We start from the raw sequence: 15877 nt of genomic DNA on the forward strand, positions 1-15877 counted from the left end.
TTGTACATTGGGAAATCAATTTATCGTTCGTTCATTCAGTTTCATTGAGATGCTTCCACTGATGGAAATTTCATTTCTCTTGCCATTTCAAAAAACAAATCGTGATACACCTCTCCACGTTTAATGGAAGACTTGTACGAGAACATCCAAACACAGTGTTGCTGTCCATGATTGTGCTCAAATCGATCCACTCTGTGAATAATCATGACCAATTCGTAAATAGTAAGCGGAGAACTGTTTCTAGAGAGGTCAGAAACTGCCGTATTATACCTTATTTGAAGGTAGTTCTTGTGAACAAGGGTTGAGCTTGGTTCATTCTTGCTCGGATGAACAAGTGAAGGATCAAAACTGTCTTCTTCTGAATGTTCGTGGTTCAGTGTTTGATCAAAAGGTTTCCATTCGCTCATAATCTCGACTCCTTCCTCAACGATCAAGCTTTTCACAAACTCTGAAACATCTTGTTGAGACATGTCATGCGAAGATTGTGTGAGTAGGGTCAATTCGAATCGATCCACAACAGGTGAATCTACCTGATGTTTTCCATTCTCTTCAAGATGTGTCTTTTGTGAAGAGGTGCTTTGAAGATTCTTCTCACTTTCCCTCAATTCGAGAGGACTATGAAACACCACAATTTTACCTTCTCCAGAGTCAAAATGATCATTCTGCCATCCAAATGGAACTCTCACCCATAACTGTTCAAAAACATCCCAATAGATCACATTAAACATTTGAGAGCCTTTGACAAGTTCAGAATTGGCCACCACTTGATGAACGAGATGTTGATTTTTCAAGGCACAGTTAGAAATGTATCGAACTACAATGGCACAAGCACTTCCAATATCGATCACACATACATATTGAAATAGCTTATTTCCAGACTCTTCATATTGAAATAAAAAGGTATAATAGTGATATCCTAATTTTGAGGAGCTCTCGAGTGGAATTTCTGTAAAATTCTTATATTTTCCACTACTCGTCACATAGACTTCTCTCATATCGAGTAATCCAACTTCTAATTCAATTTTGAAAAAGTCATAACGATGATATTCGTCAAAGAGCTCTGTTGGTGATCGACACAAAACTCTCATTTCATCAATTTTCTCCAATTTCCATCCCAAAGGATAGGTGAGATTTCCAATATATTTGATAAATTCACTTTTTTGATAATTGGAACTTGAAATGAGTGTTGAATGAACGTTTTCGAGTGAAATTGTTGAATTACTCGAGTCGTCAAGAGTCTTCAAGTCATTTCCTGATGCAATGGGAATATGATGATCAATAGAGTCATCATTGGGATAATCACACAAGGAAGAGAATTTAAATTGAGCTGTTAAAATCAATTCACCACTTTTCACATGTTTCAATTTTAGAGTGAATTTAGAATTGTCACTATTCAAAATACTACTCGCACTCAATTCAGCACTTCCACAGAAATCATCATCTCCTAAAAAATCCTTATCCCATACTTGAAATTTCACTTCATCCAATTGTTGAGTATTAATAACATAAATATTTTCATTCATCAGGGATGTCATGTATTTAGAATTTTCTAATTTCACTTGATGATTTGGAATTTTGTAATGTGAATTTTTGATGTGTTGTAATTGAATTTCATTCACACATGAAGAAGAAATGGTTGAAACAGAACTATTCGAATGATTATTGGATGATGAACGAACATTCTGATTTAAAATATTTGGTGATACATGTTTAGAAAGATTCTTAATACGAGTGTCATCATGACCACTCTTTCGATTGGAATGAAGATGACTTGTCAAATCAACATTTGGATTGGAAATGAAAAACGCACATGGAATGAGAGAATTATTTCGAGAGTGTAAATGTTTCTTGTGTACAATTTTAGTATTCTCAATATTATTGTGTTGCAATGTTTTCAAATATTTTAAATTCCTATTTTGAAATTGAGTATCCAAGATCCAAATAAATGTTTCATTATAAATTGGATTTAATGTTTTTAATTTGACAGAGGAAATGAGAGAGACACCACCATATGTGATGATCATGTACTATGAGTTGAATGATATGTAAAAATAGAAATTGCAAATGTTGAGACGAATCACAGAATGATGATAACAAATCATGTTAAAATCACTTACTGGATCCGAGAAGCCATTATCATCCATCGGAACAATATCATTGGCTTGTTTCACAGTGACAATGAGTCTATCAAAATACTCAATGTTGAGTGTTGACATTTTTTCAATCTCATACCAAGTGGATACAATTTCACGCATTTCTCCACATCATGTGGATAATTCAAATGTGTGAACGAAAATACACAAAGATTTAATGTTGAGTCTTTGAGTTTCCCTCTCGAGCAATAGAATCTTCCTTCTTGGTTGTACTTGTTATCGTGTTCACATTTCGATCCTTTTCATTCTTTGAATCATGATCACTTCCCTTAAACGTCAAGTAAAATATTCTAATGTTTTCATCTCGCCACACTGGATCCATTAATTCATCAGGTACTCTCTCGACTTGAAAGGTTTCTTGAATATATGGAAAGAACGCAAGATCTTTATGAGATCTCTTTTCATGTGCTACAATGATTTGATGACTTTTTGAATGTAATTGTTCATTGAGGGCTTTTGCAAGAGGAAGCCACATTTCTTTGGATTCATAAATGCAATCGCAAATGATAACATAATCGTAATGTGTTTGTTCAATGATTGGATTGGGTTCACCCCACAGATACTCAAAGGCTTGATATTGAGAGGCAAGAATTGGAGCTTTTTCATCAATGGAACCTTCTTCGAGAAAGTTGTAATCATCATGGACGATTTGACAGTTGAGATGAATGTTCTTTTCAATGAGGGGAATGAGAACTTGACGATCTGTGAAATGAACAGTGGCTCCCATGATGAGAAGAATAATTCCGATGAAACCTGTACCTGATCCAATGTCTGAAGTTTTAAAAATTAAATCATTTGATTTCGAAATTTAAATCGGATCGGGAACGAATTATTAAACACACACGCTATAATTACCTAAAACAGTTTTCCCTTTGAAATGACCTTTCGGAAATACTTTTTCGTTTTCCAAATATTTAGCTAAGACTCTACTCATTGATCGTTAATTCCGATCGCTTCAAAAAATGATCATCGTGTACATACAGTGCGGAATCCCATACAGTTGCTCCAAATTCCTTGTTTACAATATCAAGATCTTGTTCCACTTGAAGAATTCTGCCATCAATAAGCTCCCATTTTCTGATCATTTTTTTTAACTTGGTCAGAAAAATGTAAATCTCATTCGTCGTCCTTCTTTCTGCAACACAAGGCAAGTTATAATAGAGATTTGAAACAAATTTTGAAGAAAGGTAAAAAGAAGATCAAACATTTGCCAAAAATTGAAGCTCCCATGCCGGGAATCGAACCCGGACCTCCTGGGTGAAAGCCAGGTATCCTAACCATTGGACTACACGGGATTTACATTGATTTTCACACCGTTTCTTAGAAATCAGTGGATCCCATGGTTAAAGACTATGAGATTCCTTCGTTGCAAACTTTAGTTAGTGTCCTTATGACCCACTTACGAATGAAAGAACTGTGGTCGCCTCACTGAACCGTTTCTTTTTTTCTTCCAATCTCGAAATGTAAAATTAAATTCAGACATCAACTGTATTCCTTTTTTTGGAGCACTTCCAACAGCTTTCAACCCCAGCCAACAGTCACAACAAAAAAAAAGGACGTCACGTTCATTATCTGCATTCCTTCATTCTCATCAACTCCTCATTTCTTCAAAACCAACAATAACAACATATGCTCTCCAAGATATTTAAAAAACAAGACAAGACTGAAAAGTCTGACAAATCTGAACTTGGAAGTTCTTTCGAGCATGACAAAACCATTCAAAGTATTGATTTATTACGATGTTCACCTGGTATGGCTGATTTATTCAGACGGTTATATCAAATACGAATCGATTGTGGTGAAATTGTGAGCGATGGAGTGGATAAACAAAAACAAAAGGAAATGGAAAAGCAATTGAAGAAATTGGATAAATTCGAACGACAAAAAGGTAAGTTTGTTTGTGTTTGTACTTTTTCTATTGAATGGAAAACATCATTTCCAAAACTACACTACCTTACTTTCTAAAACACAACTCGTAACAACAGTACTGGTAAAAACTGCTATCGATCAAACCGAAACCCTCATCAATCAAAAGAAAAAAGTCAATGACAATGATCCTCGTCTCAACAATGACATTAACAAAGCCATTACTAAAATGGAAAAGGAAACGCGAGAATTAGAAAAAATTCATCAAGATGCCCTCAATAAGAAAACTCTATGGAAAGAAGTTCAAATGCCAGTTGAAATGAGAAAACAACGAGAAACCGATATTAAAAACTTTAAACTCTATGTCAAGTGTTTGAAACAAGAATATACGAAATTGCTTACTGGAAATATTAAATATTATGGTGAGGAGGATGATCCCGTCGGAAAGAGAGAAGTTCTATTTGAATCACTGGATAGTTTGGAGAAGGCGAAGGCTGAAATTCCAACTGTTGATATTTCTGAAGGTTTGGAACAAATTGAAATGGCCAAACGACAAATGGAAGAAAAGACTGATATTCTCTTAGGACAGATTCAAAAGATTGGTCAAATTGCTCATACACTCTCCGATGAATTGGATAAACAAGCTCAATTATTGGACAAGATGGCTGCCGATGTGGATAAATATAACAAGACATTGGATGAAACAAATGCACGATTGGTACAGGCCATACACAAAGCTGGAGGAGCCACTCGATTATTATGTATTTGCGTCATCTTTATTGTCATTGTAGCCTTGTTGGGTGTGGGATGGCTCTTGTTGGAAATTTTTGTACCTTCGTTAGGAATGGGTGTGGGATGAGTGTATGAGTGTGGGTTGCTTGATGTTGCTTGTAAATTTCAAAAGCAGCTCAGTAAAAACCACCGAGTTGCATGCTTTTGACATTGTAGTTGCGTTTCTAAATTTCACCTTGAAGTTCTTCAACTTTTGTCGGCTTTAAGGTCTAATATTTGCTTAACGTCTTTGGATTCAAAGTGATAATACACCAAAAGAAAGATCTAACGAATTTATAGTGTTAGAGGTTCTTTTCCTCCGAATATTTCTGAAGAGCTTCATTGCGTCTTTTCGCATGTTCATCAAGCTCAAAGACATTAAATTCTTTGACTTTGTCAAATAGTAACAAGGGACCCATATCCAGCACATCACCATAAGTCTTGCACCCTCGCTCAATTTTAAACCATGATAAAAAGTCTTTGAACTCCTTGGTGTAGGTTGGACCCTCCAGAATCTTGGTCAAATCTGTATACCTTGATATTAGGACTTGATTCTGTGATCTTCTTGCTAACAAATTGAACAATGTCATGCACCTATGCTCAATATCCGGATCAAAAGTTATTGAAGAAAAACGGTTTGGATTGGGAGTGTGCTGATGAAACAGAGTTCTGGTTGTTTGCATTTTTTGATTTGTCGCTCCAATCTTCTGTAGTTGCAAAAAATCTAATTCTCGCTGTAAAATCATTACAAAATTACTAGTAAGAAACACCGAACGCCGTTTAAAACACACCCATTGGTATTTTCTTAATTTTGTAAAGAATTATTTTATTGTTAGCACTAATGGTAAATCCGTGAGGATTGGGGTTTGTTGTCGAACTGGTTTTTTCGTTGTAAAAAAAAATGCACCAAGAACGTTTTGTTATGGCGTGTGATGTTGGAACCTCATCGGTGCGCACAGCTCTCATCAATCTCCGGAATGGATCGATCAAGCCGAACTCTCTCATCACTGATTGTTCTATTGAATTATTTACTCATCCTGTTACGATGCATATGGAACAATCATCCATAAATATTTGGAAACAAATATGTAATTCTTGTAAAAAGTCTTTACAATGTTCAAACACAAGCCCGGAGCAAGTAGTAGGAGTATGCTTTGATGCTACCTGTTCGTTGGTTGTTTGGGATGTCGAGAAAAATAAGCCTATCTCTGTATCTTTATGCAACGAGTTTAATCATGCTACCAATGAAGAGGACGTGAGAAATATTATTTTATGGGCAGATCATCGATCAAAAAAACAAGCCGAAGAAATTAATAGCACCAAACATGAGGTATTGAAGTATGTTGGAGGGAAAATGTCGCCTGAAATGGAGATGCCAAAAATTAAATGGTTAATCGACAATCAATTGATAAATTTAGAGAATGAAGCGGTACATTTCTTTGATTTAGCAGATTGGCTCACATATAAATGTACAGGTGAGCTTTCCATACGATCGCAATGTACTACCACATGTAAATGGGGTTTTGTCTTTGATGACTCTTCGAACAGAAAGGAAATTATTTGTAATGGATGGAATATTGAATTTTTAAAAAGCATTGGTCTTGAACAGTTAGTTCAACCAACCAATCGAATAGGATCAAATATTTGTGAAATTGGAAGAAACATTTCGTATCCATTAACAAAACAAAGCGCTCAAGAATTAGGTCTATTAGAATCTATACCAGTAGCTATTCCTGTAATTGATGCTCATGCTGGAGGAATTGGAATGATTGGCGCCGTTTTTAACATGAATGAAAATAACACCAAGGATGATCTCTGTCGAACAATTGTCATCATAGCTGGAACATCAAGTTGCCATATGGCTGCTTCTACAACTCCAATTTTTATTGATGGTGTTTGGGGATGCTACCGTAACGCCATGGTGCAAGATATGTATTTGAACGAAGGAGGGCAGTCGTTTGTTGGAGCTTTGATTGATTATGTAGTGGAGTCTCATCCAAAATATTTTGATCTTGTAAAATTAGTGTATGAAGAGACAAAGGAGCTCAACATTTCGAACTTGAAGAAAAAAGTGTATCAAAAATTAGATGACATTTTGGAATTGTTAAGAGAGCAGAGGAATCTCAAGTGTGTAGATATATTGACACGAGACATCCACATATTACCACATTTTAATGGATGCAGATCTCCCCTTGCGGATCCAAACATGAGAGGTATGTAGGATATGAATGGATTCATGCTAATCTTTTGAGCCTTGTACATGGACAGGAATCATTTCTGGACTTCAAACACTACCATTGAATACCAATGAACACATCTATGAGCTCATCCATGGTACAGCAACACTAGTACTCGCCCCTCAATTAGCGGATTTTGAGCCGTTAGCTCTTCTCTACTTGTCAACAATCCAATCGCTGGCGTATGGAACAAGACATATTATCGATGAAATGGTTAAAAAGGGCTACAATATTAACAATGTTTTCATGTGTGGAGGCTTATCAAATAATGAGCTATTCGTTCGTCAACACAGCAACGCCACAAACTTACCAATATATAGGATGGATGGAGACTCAATGCTTTTGGGGTGTGGTGTGTTGTCGGCTGTTGCGTGCCAAGAGTATTCCAATATGTTTGAAGCGATGAAACACATGTGTCACCTCAACAGAAACAAAGACGTTATTCCGCAGCATGACACACAGGAATATCATCAAAAGAAATACAATGTCTATTTGAAAATGAACAATGATTTCATAGAGTACAGAGAAATGATGAAGTAATGAAAGGATTTTGGGTGCTATGCTCATCATCAGAGTTTTTAGGTATTTTATTCTGAATTGTTTAAGGTAGATCTAAGCTGTTCCAACGGCTCCATTGGCTCTTTCACATCCAAAAACAGTTGATCCTTGATTATTTCTTCCAGTTTGTTGCAATCTCTAATAATTTGATCGATAATTGAGGCCACCTTGTTAACCTTATTTTTAGAAAAACGATCAATAGACTGTTGTGTCTTTTTGTTTGACTCTACTATCTTCATACACTCAATCTTGTATTGATTGCAAGTGTCATAGACTACCTGATGTAATATTCTCTTCAAAAATACTTTGTTGGTTTTTGCAAAATCTTGATTCTGGAACTGGATTAGTTTTTTGAAAATCTCCTGTGTGAATGGCGAAGCAGAATTGTTTGCCCCAGTTACAGTGGTAAAGTTATAACTTTGAGTTAATCTGGACGCAATAATTTGAATACTCTTATCTTTCAAAATATTGACAATGTTTTCAATCAAGGACGAGAACACAGGTGAAAATTTTTCTGTTTCTTCAGTAATTCCAATTCTTTCAGAAAGAGAGTTATAGAGTAATTCCTTAATTTGTGGAGTACGGGTAGATGAAAAAATATCCATTCTAATAGATCCAGAGAGTCGATCGACAACACCCACCAGTCTTTTAGCCAAAGTACACAGCCGTGACAGCAATTCATCTTCTTGTGTTGTGTTCTTGGAAGTTTGAATCATCGATGGAATGAGCTGTTCCAATAACCATTTTCTATACCTCGATATTAACTGAATAAATAGTAAAATAAAATCTTCGCTCATCTCGTCCAAGAATGTTGTATCAGGATTGAAAATTGTGTTTAAAATTAAATCAACCAGCTTATCAGTAATAGCTGTAAATATGGATTCACTATTGATATTGTCCTTTGAGGAAGATGTTGCTTTTTGTGAAATGATTGATTCAAAATCCTTCACTACCTGTTGTTTTACCAATGCAAAGTAAATTTTTGTTTGCCATTTCTTCAGCAGTAGAGTCTTCACAGCAGTAGTGAAAGTATTTGTTTCGTGCTTTGGAACAAACTTCTGTTTAAACTCATTAATAAATCGCTTTTGTCCTTGGAACATGAAATGGAAGGTTTTCACATTTCTATACTCGTACAGAAATTTACATGGATCTGACTGAAGCCGGTTAGAGATGGGTTGAAAAACGCTTGCAGTGATAAATTTGAAGGATGTAACAATTTTACGAATATATGGCCCTGTGTCAATACCTGCATCGGTGTAACCAGTTTGTATCAACTCTTCAATGTTAGATTTTCTTTCCAAAGAAAATAGTATATCCAAAAGAGGATCTATTGCATTTCCAACTTGTTGTAGAATATTATCGTAGAGTAACACTTTTACATGCTGCTCTGGGTTATTCTTACATTGAAGTAAATTTTCCTTGCTTGCTATAGTATCCAGCAATGGATTTATCAATTCCTGCTCTAAACACTGCTCTAGTAATCTCTTATTGTTAAATAAATAGCAGCCTTCCATGCAATCCAAAATTTTGAGCAATGAGATGTTGTAATTGCTTCTTGCAAGGGTCTTGCTATTAATTTTGATGAAGAAAATAAATGTAGAACACACTTGGTCCAAGAATAACTGTTCAGTCTGTTTGAGCGCTACATCTACTTTCTCGTAGAATTCGAAAAGAGCAGCCATGTGTTGTTTTTCAAGAATGTTTTCAGAAATATTTTCCTCGGAAAGCTCTAAGAGTATTACTTCTATTTGTTTCATTGATTCGGAGCATTGTTTGACATGATCAGCCATGCTGGAAAATATTAAATCATCTTCTGAGAATTCATGATTGGCCACTGATTGCTTTTCTGCTTCCAATTGCAATTTAGGTATTAAATTGCTTTTCAGCAAGGTAAAAATCTCTAAAAGCTTTTTTGATATAAATTCCTTCTGAGAGGCTCTCTTCTTGCTATGTAACTCTTTCTCGCATTTACTGATTAAATTGTAAATAAAATTTTCAAATTCTTTCATTTGATGAATGAGAGTAGGCATGGAAGAGTTCATCTGATCAATGGTAATGGTGTTTAATTTCCGAGAAAACTCAATGAAGGAACTATATTCCTTGTGGATGATCGAGATGGTTTCCTCTTTCAGAAACTCTTTAAATTCTTGAAGTTCTTCCAACAAGGTATCCAGAGAATCGACTCGGGATCGGTATTCGTTTACAAAATCAATGGCAGAAAACGTTCTCGAGTCACCATTCGTTGGAGTTGTTGGTGTTGGTATCATGCTGTCCTTGCTCCGAGTATGATCCACATCTTGTTTGATGGACGAAGTGGTATGGCTCGGTTCGCTAAAAGATCGTTCCGAAGATGATGATGGAGCTGAGCCAAAAACAAACACATCCAACGGGAACGTGTACTTGTTCTGCTTGCTTTTCACAGCCCACAAGAATTCTGTCATTTTTTATCTTTTTGTTTTCGATTTTGATGTTAAAATTATTATTATTAACACTAATTTTAATAGTTACTGACTCATTGGAGTGACCAATCCGTCCATTCATTATGATAAATATTATATATTATTATTCATTAGGATATTAGAAGTCTAGAAGATGTATTTCTCTGGAATGTTCATACCAGAGGCAATGTTCAAGTGATGAATAATTTCATCCTTAATCTTACTCTTGTCCTTCAAGTGTAAAGAGTTCAAACCAAAGTGATCTGCAATTGTGTTGATGTTTGATGTGATCTTACCACGTCTAATTGCCTTAACATTATCACCAATGAAAGTGACAGCAACATATTTGCTTCTCTTAACATCTCCCAATTCAACAGCGACCACACGTAATAATATGTGGAAAGCCTTATCGTCTGCCAGTTCATTGCACAACTCATCAAATGATGAACCCTTCTTAAATAATTTGATTTTCTTCATATCTTTTTCGTCATAGGCAAGCATGGCGTAGCTGACTCCAGAATTGTCATCTCTCACCATGGCATAGGCTTGGCCAACTTCTTCATCAAAGTTGAGGTCACCCGTTGAGTTTTTAGCAAGACCTTGGAAGAAACTTTTAGCTGATGCTGATAACATTCTTGGAGATGCTGACATGGATCTTGGAGAAGACCTTGGAGAGAGTGAGCTTTGTGAAACTAACTCTTCCTTCTTTTCTTCAATTTTAGGTTTTGGTTGTTCGACTGGTTTTGGAGTTTCAGACTTCTTTTCCTCTGCAACAGGTTTAGTCTCTTCAATCTTTGGAATTTCCACTGGCTTTGCTTCCTGTTTCTTTTCCTCGACCTTGGGTTGTTCTACAGGCTTACTCTCTTCCTTCTTTTCTTCAACAACAACAGGTTTAGTCTCTTCAACCTTTGGTTGTTCTACAGGCTTTGATTCTTCCTTCTTTTCCTCTGCAACTGGTTCCTCGACTTTCTTTTCCTCTACAACAGTTGGTTTAGCCTCTTCAACCTTTGGTTGCTCTACTTCCTTTGTTTCTTCAACCTTAGTTTCAACTTGTTTTTCCTCTACTTTTTGAACTTGGACTTCTTCCTTCTTTTCTTCGACAACAACAGGCTTTACTTCCTCCTGCTTTGGCTCTTCTGCCACAACTGGTGGTTTAGTTTCTTCAACAATTGGCTCAGATTTCTTTTCCTCAACAGATGTGTTGATTTCGACCTTAGGTTCCTCCACTTTCTTTTCCTCTTTTGGTTGTTGAGCTACTACAACTGGATCCTCAACTTTCTTTTCCTCAACCTTTGGTTGTTCGACTGATTTTACTTCAGTCTTGGTTTCTTCAACAACAGGTGACTTGGTTTCAGTCTTTGCTTTGGTTTCCTCAACCTTTGGTTGTTCCACTGTTGTTGTTTCAGCTTTCTTTTGCTCTACCACTGGTTTGGTTTCAACTGCAGCTTGTTTGGCTTCTTCAGTCTTTTGCACAACTTGTTGTTCGGAAGCCTCTTGAGTTTTTAGAGCCTTCTTCAATTTCTTCTTTTCAGTCTTTGTCATGGTTGGTGTGCTTGGAGAAGAAGGTGTTGTTGTTGTTGATGGTTCAATAGTTGGTGAAGTGGTTGTTGTTGTTGTAGTACTAGTGGTAGCAGCAGCGGGCTCTTCTGGCTTCTTCTTCTTTTGGTCCTCTTTAGAAAAACCATCCTTTTGTTGTTTCTTTGTCTTCTTTTCTAATTCCTTTTGTTTCTTTTGATCCTTTTTCTTTTGTTCATTCTCAAGGTCTAGTGAAGTTATCAATGGATAGAAATTGGATGCCACGATCAAAAGTCAATTCATGATGGACCCAACGCGTTAAAAATTATGTGTCATCCACAGATTGTGATCCCATTCGGTCAGAAGGTCCATCTACAACACACAAATACAAACCTTTAACAATTTTCGAAATATCATCGTCGTGGTGTTTTGCGACGAATTGAGACTGAGAGCGGTTCTTCTTTGTCATGATGATGGGTGTTGAAGTATTTTGGGAGTTGGGCCGAAAGTGGTGTGATGGAAATTTTTTTACCTCTTGTTGTGTGAAGAGATGACAGCCAACATGTTGTAAAGTTCTTTGGGTTGCATCCTTAAATCAGGTTTTTCAATTGACTATTTTCCTCTCTCAACATCCTTACTTCCTCTTTCAGTGATTGAACTTGTTTTGAAAGTTGTTCAATAAGAGAATAGTTTTGTTCTTGTTGCAAACAAAATTGCCGTAAAATGTCAACGTGCATGTTGGTGATATCTTGGTGGAGAGAAGTTTGCAAAACAAATAGCGAATCCTGAATTGATTCTTTCACTATATCTCGAATACTGTCCTCAGATACTCCAGTATTCTTTGATATTGAAAAAGAGGACCCAATTTTTGGAGTATTATTAGATGACACAAGTGGTGACGATGCTTGTTGTGACGGTTTCTGGGATGATATGTTTTCACTCGCTTCGTTTTCGTCCATCATTCTATCAATTTGAGGCCTATTGGTTAATTTCTTTTCGAAATCTTCTTGGTGAAGAATAGGAGGTGCGATACTTTCATCAGAGTTAAAATCGTCATTGGTGTCATCTCCACATGGAGAGGATATGTCATACTTTTGCTTCTTCTTGGGACCCGATGGCGAGAGCAATGCTCGGTCGTCTTGTGAAGGCTTGAGGGATTTGTACAGAGACATACGATTATTGGATGCATGACCTAAATTAATACTAGAATCCAGCTTTGATGTGGTGTGTGATTGCTCAATAGGTTTGAACGTTGGTTGCTTGCTTTTGAAAGGGTTATCTCCCACCATTTTGTTGGAGCTTATTTTTGCGTTTAAATGTTCCAATTGGGCTTGCTTCTTAATATCCTCAACAGTTGGAAATAGTTGAGCCATCTTGGAGTCTCCCATATTTTTAACAGGAGAAAAAACATCCATTCCTGCTTGACTGTCCATGCTGAGTGTTGATTTTGGTGGATGTGTGGGAGTTGTTGGTCTTTGTGGAATAATTTCAGCAGGTGGAGTATGTTGTTTTTCCTGCATTCTTTCTGTTGATTGATTTCTCGTCAATGTTGTTGCCAATTTAGAATTATCACTAGACGATGAAGTCGTTGAGGACTTCTTCAACTTTGCTTGAAATGCCATGGATTTAATTGAAAAGCTTCCTATAGCAACTTCAGCAACCGGGGTTGAAGTAGATTTCTTCAAATCATAAATGAATACTAATCCGTTCGACGTTCCAATTGCAATTATTGATCCGTTATCCATGTATGAAAAAGAAGAAATAGGATGGCTTGTTTTTATCGTCTCAACCATTCTTTTAGAATATTTATGTGTAAGCTGTTGTCAGATTAGTAATTAATTCTTACCTTTTCTCCTTAATATCAAAAAAATAAATACATTTGTCTAAACCAGCAGAAGCAAGTAGTGCAGCGTTTTGTTTTGAAAAATGCACTCCTGTGCATGGAGCTTGATGTTGCTTCATAAAGGAGCAATAAGGCTTTCCGGAATGAATATCCCATACTATCACGGAACCATCGTCTCCAGCAGTGGCCAATAAGGATTTGTGAAACGAAGAAAATTCCATAGATTTTACAGCTTGTTGACTATTATTTGTGAGAGTGCATGATAAAGTATTCATTTGTAAATTATGAACCAAAATTATTCCATTTGCGTCAGCGCTTGCTATATATTGATCACCTTCACTGAGGGCTACTAAAGTAATACCTCCTTTGTGTCCCTAAAATTATTTGGTTGCTTGATTTAAAGGTAAAGATAGAGTCTTGAACATACCTTAAACGTTTGAATAACTTCTTTCTTTTTTAAATCCCAAATTTTTACAATCCCTAAAGCTCCACCTGTACAGAGCTTTCGTGAAAATTCTCCAATTGAAATAGAAAGTACTTGTTCTTCAAGTGGTAGTTTACCAATATTTTCTCCGTTCAATGTTGTCATTACTAGATATCCATCATCACTGCAGCTGACCAAAACATGATCTATTAGTAATATTCAATATGCATTCGCACTCCTTAGTTCAAACTTACTATTATGATTCCATTTGACATCATTAATTGGCTTCGGATGTGGATTTATAGAAATATGTCGAGTGAGTGATGCATCTGCTAGCGAAAAATTGAAAACCGAAATTTGATCCGATCCAGCTACTGCCAACTTATAATTGGTACTTGTTGCTGATGATGAGTTTGTATGCCCCGAGCTCTGAATATTGGTTGTATTGCTCGGACTCGAAGAGTTGCTGCTTGATGATACTCTCGTCAAGGGTTGAGCATGTGAAAGCATTTTTTATTGTTGGTTAGACAACAAAAAAGTGGCGCCAATTTCTATGTTGCAGTAAAAAATATTCAACTGCACAGTTCAAACAAAATGGTCGAAGACTTGGTGGCAAATCGAAAGGCCAAAGTTGTATTGACAACCAGCCTTGACAGCGAGCATCCAATTTCAAACATGTTGGATGACAAGGAAGAAACCTTTTGGATTTCAACTGGCATGTTTCCTCAAGAAATCATGTTCCAATGTGAAAGTGTGTTTAATTTGCAATCCATAAGGATTATTAGTACTGGAAGTAAGTGTTTACAAGTTGTAGCATGCATGGTCATGATCATTCATCGGAACATACAACCCGTCAGTTAAATTGCTCAAGATCGAGTGTTCCGATAAAAATCAACCCATACAATTTCAACAAGTATTTGAAAAACAATTGGTGGATGATGGAAGCATTCTTCAAGAAGAAGAAATTGAGGTCAAAGTGGCTGCTCGATATATCAAATTTAGAATAATGAGTGGATATCATAATTTCGTCAGTGTACATTCTATTTCAATTAAAGGAGATACATAAACATCTATTTGTAATGATCAATGTTTTTCTCAATGAAAATTATAGGAATATATCACTTTCAGAGTCTTCGAGTATCATCTCAACAGAAATGCATTCCTCGTCCTCTTCCTCCCGACAACAGCAAACTACTCAAGAAACTAAAATAGGTTGCTTGACCTGTCACAGCACCAACTTGTGCTGGGTTGTATCGATTGGTTGCAACACTAAAACCATTTGGACCCTCAACTTGAATGTCAATGACATGAGCGTCAAGTCTTGCATCAGCCACTAATCTTGCCTTAACAACATCAAAGCCAAGATTCTCTGCTGCAAGTGATGCAACAGCCATGGTATTGACATTGTTTGGAGCTATAGGACACAATGGTCGTACAGGTCCTTCATAAACAATGTGTTCTTTAGTGGGATCATTGAGGGCTTGTTGAAGTTTATCTTGCATTTCCTTGGTGGTAAGTTTCATACTCGATGGATGTTTCTTCATGGTGATTGTAAGTCCTTTCAATGTTCCAATGAGAGCCATCTTTTGAATATCAAAAGCTCCCCATAATGCTCCACTTGCCACGTAGCAACCATTGGAAGTGTTGGATAATACTTGACGAATTTCCGATTCACATGTCTCATCAGCAAATGCTGTGGGTGATCCCACAAACAAATCACAATAACTTAAAAACTTTTTTCCAAATTCTACAATAATGTCTGGATGCGAAACTTCAACAATAAGATTTGGTTTTTTGGAAGCAAAATCGTTTAAATCTTTCAAATACCATTCTGGCTTGATGGACTTGTCATTTTCGACCTTGTCAAAAGTTCTATTCCACACAAACGCAATTTCAAATTTTTGACTTGCTTTTTCGTCGTTAAGAATTTTGTCTGTCAAGAATTGGCCCAACAATCCGAAGCCAACAATGCCTACGCGAGTTTTCATAGATGATGAAGACATTTTTTTGATGTGGGAATGATTGGTTGCAACAGTGGTGTCTATCGCATCGATTTTAAAGTGGTGTTATGT

The 15877-nt window shown here is 36.4% G+C and overlaps 9 protein-coding genes across 9 annotated transcripts; 3 read left to right on the forward strand and 6 right to left on the reverse strand.

Moving 5' to 3' along the window:
- Positions 1-41: 41 nt before the first annotated feature.
- Positions 42-2216, reverse strand: C9374_001742 (uncharacterized protein; the record flags this gene model as incomplete). The annotated part of the gene is made up of 2 exons (XM_044691083.1): positions 42-2027; positions 2118-2216. 2 exons carry the CDS (start codon positions 2214-2216, stop codon positions 42-44), a joined length of 2085 nt encoding a protein of 694 aa, XP_044551402.1.
- A 91-nt stretch (positions 2217-2307) lies between these two features.
- On the reverse strand, positions 2308-3238 carry C9374_001743 (uncharacterized protein; the record flags this gene model as incomplete). Its single annotated transcript, XM_044691084.1, has 3 exons — positions 2308-2924; positions 3009-3079; positions 3135-3238. 3 exons carry the CDS (start codon positions 3236-3238, stop codon positions 2308-2310), a joined length of 792 nt encoding a protein of 263 aa, XP_044551403.1.
- A 544-nt stretch (positions 3239-3782) lies between these two features.
- Positions 3783-4878, forward strand: C9374_001744 (uncharacterized protein; the record flags this gene model as incomplete). Its single annotated transcript, XM_044691085.1, has 2 exons — positions 3783-4041; positions 4139-4878. 2 exons carry the CDS (start codon positions 3783-3785, stop codon positions 4876-4878), a joined length of 999 nt encoding a protein of 332 aa, XP_044551404.1.
- An 813-nt stretch (positions 4879-5691) lies between these two features.
- On the forward strand, positions 5692-7567 carry C9374_001745 (uncharacterized protein; the record flags this gene model as incomplete). Its single annotated transcript, XM_044691086.1, has 2 exons — positions 5692-7003; positions 7059-7567. The coding sequence occupies 2 exons, from the start codon at positions 5692-5694 to the stop codon at positions 7565-7567; spliced, it is 1821 nt and encodes a 606-aa protein (XP_044551405.1).
- Positions 7568-7614: 47 nt separating this feature from the next.
- Positions 7615-10026, reverse strand: C9374_001746 (uncharacterized protein; the record flags this gene model as incomplete). Its single annotated transcript, XM_044691087.1, has 1 exon — positions 7615-10026. One exon carries the CDS (start codon positions 10024-10026, stop codon positions 7615-7617), a length of 2412 nt encoding a protein of 803 aa, XP_044551406.1.
- A 144-nt stretch (positions 10027-10170) lies between these two features.
- Positions 10171-12007, reverse strand: C9374_001747 (uncharacterized protein; the record flags this gene model as incomplete). Its single annotated transcript, XM_044691088.1, has 2 exons — positions 10171-11786; positions 11932-12007. 2 exons carry the CDS (start codon positions 12005-12007, stop codon positions 10171-10173), a joined length of 1692 nt encoding a protein of 563 aa, XP_044551407.1.
- A 121-nt stretch (positions 12008-12128) lies between these two features.
- On the reverse strand, positions 12129-14315 carry C9374_001748 (uncharacterized protein; the record flags this gene model as incomplete). The annotated part of the gene is made up of 4 exons (XM_044691089.1): positions 12129-13332; positions 13385-13755; positions 13809-14011; positions 14060-14315. The coding sequence occupies 4 exons, from the start codon at positions 14313-14315 to the stop codon at positions 12129-12131; spliced, it is 2034 nt and encodes a 677-aa protein (XP_044551408.1).
- Positions 14316-14399: 84 nt separating this feature from the next.
- C9374_001749 (uncharacterized protein) lies at positions 14400-14871 on the forward strand (the record flags this gene model as incomplete). Its single annotated transcript, XM_044691090.1, has 2 exons — positions 14400-14598; positions 14663-14871. 2 exons carry the CDS (start codon positions 14400-14402, stop codon positions 14869-14871), a joined length of 408 nt encoding a protein of 135 aa, XP_044551409.1.
- A 79-nt stretch (positions 14872-14950) lies between these two features.
- Positions 14951-15808, reverse strand: C9374_001750 (uncharacterized protein; the record flags this gene model as incomplete). The annotated part of the gene is made up of 1 exon (XM_044691092.1): positions 14951-15808. The coding sequence occupies one exon, from the start codon at positions 15806-15808 to the stop codon at positions 14951-14953; it is 858 nt and encodes a 285-aa protein (XP_044551410.1).
- Between the last annotated feature and the right edge of the window lie 69 nt (positions 15809-15877).

The sequence above is a fragment of the Naegleria lovaniensis genome (genome assembly GCF_003324165.1).
Source record: "Naegleria lovaniensis strain ATCC 30569 chromosome Unknown tig014, whole genome shotgun sequence".
Taxonomy (NCBI): domain Eukaryota; phylum Heterolobosea; class Eutetramitea; order Acrasida; family Naegleriidae; genus Naegleria; species Naegleria lovaniensis.